Genomic DNA, 8988 nt, shown 5'->3' on the forward strand with positions numbered 1-8988 from the left:
TGGTCACCTGGAACGTGGGCGTCGCGCAGCCCCCCGGCGAGGTGGCCGCCCTGCTTCGCCTCGGCGCCGCGGAGCCGCCCGTGGACCTCTACGCCATCGGGTGGGTGTCCCGCGGTTCCCCGGCGCCTCCTCCCACCCCCGCAGGCCCGGGGGTCCGGGCGGGAGAGGCGGCGCCGCCCGCCGAGGGAGGGAGGGAGGGAGGGAGGCCGCCCGCCGGTGCTTCGGGTGCCGCCTGGCCCGGGTGCGTCACCGGCGCCTCCGCCGCTGCTCAGCTTGCAGGAGGTGAACTCCCAGATCCTGAGCTTCCTCTCCGACCTGGCCTTCGAGGAGCCCTGGACGGCCTCCCTGACGGCCGCGCTCGCCCCGCTGGGCCACGTCCGGGTAAGCGAGGCCGCCGCGCGGCTCTTCCCGGGCGCCCCTCGGCCCCAGGAGAAAGGGAGCCTCCGGAGGGGGGGAAGGCTCGGAGGGGCGGGCGTGGGCCGCGCTCTCATCCGCAAGGCTGCCGGAGCGGGAAGAGCTTCGGGTGGGGGTGGGGGCGCCCCGGGTTGCTTGCTTGGCCGAGGCCGGTGCCCGCCGGGTCGCTTCGGCAATTCGGCCGGAGACGGCCTGGTCCGAAATGCTCCCGGGGGTCTCGCCCCACCTGGGGGGCTTGAATGAACAGCCCCCTCCTGCCGAGGGGGGGGCTGAGGGGCCCTCTGTGTGCCAGCAGCTGCGCTGCTCTGCTCTGGGGCTCCGGTGCAGATCTTGGGCGGGGGGGTCCTGGGGTCCTTTTACCCCAAGGCCAGAGGGGGACCGGCTCGTCCCCCCCTCCGAGCAGGGTCAGCTTTGGGCACTGGGTGGAAACGCTGCCTCCGTGGCTCAGGGCGGCTTCTCTTCCCGGCGCAGGTGTCTTCCATCCGCATGCAGGGCATCCTTCTCCTCCTCTTTGCCAGGCAAGCCCACCTGCCCTTCATCCGGGATGTGCGGAGCCAGTTTACCCGCACCGGCCTGCACGGCTACTGGGTGAGCTGCTTCACAGGGACCTTGCCAGGCCTCCGGTCAGTTAAAGCTGCAGGTACAGTGGATGCAGGAGAAGCAGGAAGGCCAAATTCTGCTGTGGCCAAGCTTCCACGCACGCACGCCTTCGCTTTTTGCCTGAATGTTTTTTGCACATTTCCATCTTTCTAATGGAGGCAGGCAAAATGGCAAATATCGCACCGTGATAAGAACTAATATGCAATAACCAGCATTTAATTTATAATGCTAATTGCAAAAGGAAAACGTGCAAAACCGGCTAATGAAGGACTCACTGAAAGTTTTCAAGCCCCAGTAAAATCTCTAGCGATGGAGATCCTCAGGTAGGGAATTTCACATCTTTGTTTTACTTATCAAAAGTAAATGTTTCCTGCTTTAAGGCATCAAAGCAAGTCGTACCGACAGCAACGCCGTGAAATTTAAAAGCAGAAGCGTCTGAAATTCGCTGAAGCAGGCGTTCAGAGAGCGGGCCATCCTTGCCCCTGCCGGGCAGCCAGTGGAAGCCCTAACTTCGGGTGTCGGGGAGCATCTCCTGCTGGAGAACCCCCTGAACGGGCCCGGCGAACAGTGTGACCCAACCTGAGACAATTCTTGGCCTCAGGGCGACTGTCAGGAAAGGGATGAAGAAACACTACAGCAATCTAGGGACGGGTCTGTGCTCCTAATGTACAGGTAGTCCTCCACTTACGACCGCAGTGAAGTCCAAAAATCTCCATTGCTAAGCAAGGCATTTGTTAGGTGAATGGTGCCCCATTTTATGATCTTTTTTACTGTGGTTGTTGAGCAAGTGGCTGCCGTTGTAATCGGGGGGCCCTTAAGCGAATCTGGCTCCCCCGGCTGCCGTTGCTTGCCAGAAGCTCCCTGGGAAGAAGGCTGCAGATGCCGGGCCCTGGGATGCCGCAACCGCCGTGGGCGCATGCCGGTTGCCAAGTACCCAAAGTTGGCTCATGTGGCCGTGGAGATGCAGCAAGGGTCACTGCTGATAAGTCACTTTTTTAATGCTGTGTAAGTTTGAAGGTCATTAAATGAATGGCTGTAAGCGGAGGACTACCTGTATTCATTTCTCTGTGAGTTTGGTCCATCCTGGAGACAGGGCTTCATCCCGGCAGAGCGTCAGAAAATGTGCCCCTTCTGCGCCCCACACATAGCCCAGGAGTGGGGAGGCAACCGCCATCTCTTGTCTCCCAGGGCAACAAGGGAGGGGTCTCCATCCGCCTGTCTCTCTACGGCCACTCGGTCTGCTTCCTGAACTGCCACCTGCCGGCCCACCTGGAGAACGCCAAGCAGCGCCTGGACGACTTCGAGCACATCCTGGAAATGCAGCACTTCGAAGAGAAGGCGTTCCCCTCGGCCCTGGACCACGAGTGAGTGGCCTCCCCCCCCCGCAGGGCCCTGCCCCCCCCCGGCCCAGCGAGGCCAGGAGTCCGGCAGGCCAGGCCCTCCACCCCTCCCCCCAGCTGCTCTTCTCGCGAGTGGCACTCCCCCACCCGCCCCCTTGTCTCATGGGGGGAGCGCCAAGGAACAGCAAAGTTGGCGGGGGAGGGGAGGGGGAGAGGGTGGGGCTGGCACAGGAAAAGCAGGAGAGGGATGGGCGAGGGCTAGAAAGGGGAGGGGCTGGCCATCCAGGTGTTTCCAGGAGGTCCAGAAAGGGTGGACCATCCCCACTTCTGCCTCGGCTGCCACTTGGTTGCCCTCCGGAGGTGCGCTCAGGTAGCCACCAGCTGCGGAGGGTGAAAGAAAGGGAGAGATTTGAACGCCAAACAGAACAATTCTGAAGTGGGCCTCACGTTTCCCTCTGTACACCGTGCGGCCCCTCTTGTCCCAGACACTTTTTACCTGCATTTTCACCCTCGGCCAACTCAAAACGGTTTCTAAATAGTTCTAGCCAGATCTGAGGACTGCCCATAGCTTTGCTCCTGGGGGTCTGACCGGGAGGGTCTGGTCTGCTGGCTTGGAGACCACTCGTGGGCACGTGGCTCCCCCGGGGGGAGGGGCGCACAGAAGTGAGGTTTCTGCAGGGAGGGCGTTATCCTCCGTGGGATGAAGGGGGGCTGCCTGCCTGAGCGAAGGAGGGAATTGCCGGGGTGGGGGAAGGGGGGGCCGCCCTTCCGAAAGCCGCCTTGGTAACTGCTGCAGCCTTTTGGAAGGGCCGGTGCCCAAGCGCCGGCTGCTCTGATAGCCTGCCGAGATGGAATCGCGCCGTGGCGGAGGAGGAGAGGCCGGGGCCGGCTGCCTTTGGCACAGGCGAAGGACGTAGAAGCCTCTGCCTTCCTCGCTGCTCTCGGCCTTCCTTCTTCCAGGCTTCTCTTCTGGTTCGGCGATCTGAACTTCCGGATCGAGGACTATGGGCTGCACTTCATCCGAGAGTCCATCAGCAGCAGCCGCTTCCACCTTCTCTGGGAGAAGGACCAGGTACTGCCCCCCCCTCAGAATTTCCAGCCCTCCCCCCCAGTTTTTGAGTGTGGGGGGGAGTGGCTCGTCTTACTCCCTGATCCTGCCTGGCCATTCCCCATCTATTTTCCAATGGGGCAGCCACTTGCCAGGCTTTCTCCCTGCCCTGGGAAAGGAAGGGGGCTCAGGGACCAGGCTGGATCCACCGTGGGCTCCTTGCTGTGGCCCCCAGGAGGAGAGGCGCAGCTCCCGGGCTTGGTCTGCAGCATCGAGCGGTTCTTCCTTCCCATCCCCAGTTAAACATGGCCAGGAAGAAGATGTTCTTCCTCCAGGAGTTCTCGGAGGGGCCCCTGAAGTTCAAGCCCACCTACAAGTTTGACCTATACTCGGACCAGTACGACACCAGGTAACTGCTCCGTCCTTGCAGAGGAGGTCTGCGGGGGGCTTCAACCTCAGGTGCCTGCTGCGCTGGCCTTTGGCCGGACAGAAGAAGCCACAGAAATCAGCGCGGCCTCCCAGGGGCCCCAAGCAGAAGCAGGAAGTGTGGAGGGGGGTGTCTTGGTGGGCAGACCCTGGCTGTCCCTCTGCCCTTCCAAAGGAGGCTCTTGCGGTGCTATCCTCTCCCTCTGTTTGCAGGGCCGAGAAGGCGCTGCTTGGGTCTAGGGGAGGACCCCCGCACGTGGGGTGTTTTGGAAAACTTAGACCTGTGGGCCACTTGAGTCTGATGGCTTTCACACAGTCGCCTCTTCTGACTTAGTTGTTGCTGGGGTGACGATCCTGGCATGAGGGGATGCAGAGGCGAAGGAGCCTCTTGGATCTGTGCAAGCTGCAGGGCGTCCGACCCTCCTGAGGCGTGCAGGGGGCAGCAGCGGCCCTCCCCTCGCTCTTTATGGGCTGGCAGCGGCCACAAAGGACTGCCAGGAGGAGCCCAAACCCTAACCCAAAAAGCATTTAAAATAGCAACAGTGGCAGCTGATCCAAAGAGCTAAAAAGTTAAGGAGTGCATCTGTTACGCCCACTCACACGGCTGCATATCCAGCCCAAGGGGCTCACCAGGCGCCCGGCCACCGGAGCGCCTTCCGGCTGGAAAGACCAACAGCTTCTTTCACAATGAGCCCTTTTCTGGGCCCAGAACTGCAACTGGCGCCGTAGGGCCAAAAGGCTTCTGAGCTGTTGGCTTTTATGCACCAGCAAGGCTCCTGATTCCCGGGGGGGGGAGAGCCCTCCCTTCAGAAAAAAAGCCAAAGGCAGCAAAGTTGCTTGAGGTCCCCCCCCCAGCCCAGCTTCTCCTCCTGCTCAGGGTGGGGGGTGGGTGGGGGGTGGCTGCTTGGCTGTGTCCTCTCCCCCCCCTTTGTTTCTGCAGTGAGAAGAAACGGAAGCCTGCTTGGACCGATCGGATCCTCTGGAGAGTAAAATGCCTTCCCTGCTTCGAGCCGAAGGAGGCCCCCAGGGAGGGGGGGCTGTCCCTGTCCCTGGGCAGCTACACCAGCCACATGGACTACAACATCAGCGATCACAAGCCGGTCACTGGCACCTTTGAGCTGAAGGTGGTATCCTGGCTCCCCGAGGGCAGCTGCTTCTCTCCAGAGAGACAGTGGTTCCGGCCGACGGGCGGCCCGCTTGGCACCCAGCTGCAGAAGGGCCCGGCCCAGACTGGCATCCCGGGGCAGGCCTTTCCCACCGGCCCCGGGCATTTCTGCCACTGGGCTCTAAAGCAAAGCAGGACATCCTGCCCTTAACTCGGCCGATGCCCCCAGGGTTCTGTGGCCACTGCGGGGTGCCTGTCGAAGCCTCTGGCAAGCAACAGTGTCCTGCATGTCCGAGGCGGGGGCTCTACACGTCAGGCCAAGCTGTGGCTTTTTTAACCAGCTTGGGTTGAATAAGCCAGCATTGCCTGGGCCCAGACCCTGCTTGAAGGCCAGCTCTGATGATGGCCCGAGGGCTGCGTGTCACCCCCCTCCCCACCCCACAGGTATGTCCCCCCCCAGGGCCTCCGTGGGTTGTTGGCAACATTTCTGACTTACGCACCTTCATCCAGAAGTGGCCCACCTCAAAAGAAAACCCCCCAGCCCTAAGCGCAGCCTCCGGCTCCCCGGTGGAACCGACGGGCTTCCTTTCCCCAGGGGGAGGGCTGGTGCCACCTGACCGAGAAGACTGGGCAGGGGAGGGACTGACCCTGGCAGGGGGGGGGCTGGCTGAGGCTGGTGCTCCTCCGGACTAGCCTCTGGGCAGGGAGAGGAGTGGCAGTCCCAAACCATATAACACTCAATGGAGCACTTGAAATACGAAGCAAGCCCGCTAGTAAGCTGAAACTCAGATTAAATCCCAGTGTATTGTGTTGTCCTGGTCCCCCCCCCCCCCCGTTTTACAGGGTGGGCCTCTTAGCCTGGCAGCAGGGCCTAAGTGTGAGGTAGGCTGGGTGCCAAGGGGCCTGCGCCTTGGGGGAAGGAACAGCCCGGCCGCGATCAGGGGAGGGGGGGGCTCCGTGGCATTTCTCATCTTGGGTGGGTGGCTTTGTTCCTGCAGGTGCAGCGCCTGCAGATGGAGCCCCTGGTTGTGCTCTGCCCGGTGGGCACCTGGAGTGCTGAGCAGGATGCCACAGTCAGCTACGTCACCGCTCCAGAATTCACCAGTAGCGCCTGGGACTGGATTGGGCTCTACAGGGTGAGTGGGGTGGGGAGGGGGCCCAGGCTGGTGCTCGGGCCCGGCCCTGCTCTGCTGCCTGGGGACCAGGGCTCTTCCAGAGCACCCGGGCTGTTTGGAGGCCCCCTTCCCTGGCCAGAGGGAGGCCCTTTTCCCAGCCTCCTCGGCAGGGACCCGGTCTTGCAAGAGGGGGGGAGCAAGCCGGCCACCTCCACGGTCGGAGCAGCAGCCTCTGCTGGGGAAGACCCTCTTCCCATGTTTAAGACCCCCGAGGGATGGGCAACAGCTCATCCTCCCTGCCCAGAGGACAATGGGCTCCGGGGGGGCGGAAGGTCCCTTGCGGGGCCCCGTCTGGCCTTGGGTTTGTGGCCTGGCAGCTGCTTCCCACCTGGCTGAAGCCGCCTGAAGGGACGGCTGGGCTGGACATGGGCTCCCTCCTGCTGGGAGCCCCTCACCTGTGCTGGCAGGTGGGCCCTTGCAGCTCTTCCTCTCGCCCGGCAGGTGGCCTTCCGACATCTGAACGACTACGTCACCTACGTTTGGGTGCAGGACAACGAAATCTCCTCCGAGGACGGGGCAAAGCAGGTGAAGGATGATGCTTCCCGGGCTTTCCCTCTGCTCGGCTGCTCCTCTTGTCCCACTAAAAGTTGACAGCGGCTCCCTTGCTTGCAGGTCTATCTCGGGGCTGAGGGCCTCCCCAAAGCGGGGGGAGAATTCCTCCTGGGATACTACAGCAACACGCTGCGGTCCCTCGTGGGCCTCAGCCAGCCGGTCCAGGTGAGGGCTGCTGCTTCCTCATCCTCCTTGCTCCTGAAAGTGGGGGGGGGGTATCTCTGTGGTGCTGGGAGACTCCTGCCACAGCAAGGGGCTTGGTCTCTAGTGCTGGGTGGGGGCTGCAGAAGCCCCTCTCGAGAGGCAGAATTTACCCAGTTCTCCCCCTCCCCCGCCACCTTTGGGATCTGGCCTGGATGAATTCTGCAAGAGTTCTCTTCTGGGCGCTGTGGCAAGGGGACTCTTCCCCCCCCCACTGAACCCGGGGGGGGCACCTTCCATCTTTGCCTTCTTTCCTCTCTGGGCTGAGTTGCTTGGGGGGGGGGGCAGAACTGCCTTCGAATGTGCATCTCTCCCTTTCTAGATCCAACCGTGCCCGAAGTCAGCCGAGCAGCAGGCGGGCTGGGCTGGGGCCAGCAGTGCAGAACGCCTTCCTTGCGAGAGGCCACCCTGTGACTTCTGAGGTCCCCCCCCCCATCCGGCACTTCCGTGGTGGGGACCGTAAGGCACTCCGGCTTCGGCCTCTGCAGCGGCCTGGCTCAGCTTGCCGCAGCTCTGAAAAGCTCTGCCTCCCTTTGGTGCAGAAGAGCCGAGACGGAGCCGGTTCCCCAGCAGGACCGCCGGCTTCCTTACGCCCCGGCCGAGACGGCCGCTGCCCCATTTTCCGAGTGCCTCTTAGGCTCTGTGCGCTTCACTGCAATGTTAAGGAGACACTGCTGGCACTTATTTGAAAACTGGGATTGTAGGATTTTTATGAAATGTAAATTTTTTAGAACTGAAATACATTTTATCGTAGCTGGAATGAAAATGCAAAGGCTGCTATTCTTTGGCCATTTGTCTTGAAATGGGGCGAAGACTTGCACGCATGCCCCTCCCCACGCATTCCTCCAAAGCCTGGATGACAGATGGAGTGCTTCCCCCTTGGCAGTGGGGCCAGGTCCAGGTGGGTCTCGTCCTGCAGCAGGCCTCTGGCTTCGTGGGCATTTGGGCCTTTAAGTCCGGGCTTTTTTGAGAGCTGCAGCCCTCTGCCGACCTCAGGCTGAAATGGTGATCGTGCAGGAGGCCTGGATCCTTCTCACAGGCACTGCGGTAGAGCCATGCACCGCCTCTCCTGTACCTGGGCATCTTCTTTCTCCTGCCTTCTTTCTCCTGCCTACCTTCCTTTTCTCACCACTGAACTTCATCTTACTAGATTGGGCCCAATGCTCAAGCCTGTCAAGATGCTTCTGAACTTTGAGTATCTTCCAACGTGTTAGCAATTCCCCCCAACTGAGTGTTGTCTGAAAATTTGATGAGTTTCCCTTCTATCCCCTCAGCTAAATCACTGATGAAGATGAAGAAGTAATGGGAGCTTTAACTATCCAGATATCAGCTGGGAGACAAACTCTGCAGCAAGTGGGAGATCAAACAGATTCCTAACCAATCTAGTCGACAACTTTGTCATCCAAAAGGTAGATGAGGGACCTATAGGAAAAGCTACACTGGACCTAATTCTTACTAATAGAAAAGAAGTGATAAAGGGGAGTTGAAGTCACCCAGAACTTTGGGTGAGAGTGACCATGTCATACTGGAAGTCAATATAATGCAAATACAAGCAGTAGAACATAATCCAATCAGTATCTTAAACTTTAAAAGAGCTGATTTTAACAAACTCGGAGAGACCCTAGGAAAGATTCCATGGATAAAAATCCTAAAGGGGTGGGAAACTCTGAAAAATGAGATCATAAAAACCCAGTCCAGCACAATACCATTGAAAAAGAAAAACAAGAAAGTCAAGAAGAAACCAGCATGGCTGCACAAAGATCTCTCAGACAAACTGAAAGACAAAAAGGATAAGTACAAAAAATGGAAAGAGGAACACATAACTAAGGCTAATTATCAGCAGACAGCCAGAACATGCAAAGATGAAGTCAGGAAAGCAAAAGCTCAGAATGAACAAAGACTTGCAACAAAAGTCAACGATAATAAAAGTTTCTTTCAACATATAAATAACCAAAAATAGTTAAGGAAACAGTTAGTCCTCTAAAGAGAGAAGATGGCAAGGAAGTAACAGGCAGTAGACAGAAAGCAGAGCTGCTTAACTCATTCTTTGCATCAGTCTTCACACAATAAATTATAGACAACCTACCAAAAAACTACTGTAAAAGACGGATTAGAAATAAAAATTAA

General features: G+C 59.2%; 1 protein-coding gene across 1 annotated transcript; it reads left to right on the forward strand.

The window, feature by feature from the left end:
- Window positions 1–885: 885 nt before the first annotated feature.
- Window positions 886–7627, forward strand: INPP5K (inositol polyphosphate-5-phosphatase K). Its single transcript, XM_015818353.1, has 9 exons — window positions 886–1002; window positions 2203–2378; window positions 3315–3426; window positions 3702–3811; window positions 4769–4952; window positions 5932–6069; window positions 6550–6633; window positions 6721–6825; window positions 7184–7627. Exons 1-9 carry the CDS (start codon window positions 901–903, stop codon window positions 7280–7282), a joined length of 1110 nt encoding a protein of 369 aa, XP_015673839.1. The 5' UTR covers window positions 886–900; the 3' UTR covers window positions 7283–7627.
- The last annotated feature ends 1361 nt before the right edge of the window (window positions 7628–8988 follow it).

Source organism: Protobothrops mucrosquamatus, unplaced genomic scaffold (assembly GCF_001527695.2).
Source record: "Protobothrops mucrosquamatus isolate PMUCROS unplaced genomic scaffold, P.Mucros_1.0 scaffold721, whole genome shotgun sequence".
Classification (NCBI taxonomy): Eukaryota; Metazoa; Chordata; class Lepidosauria; order Squamata; family Viperidae; genus Protobothrops; species Protobothrops mucrosquamatus.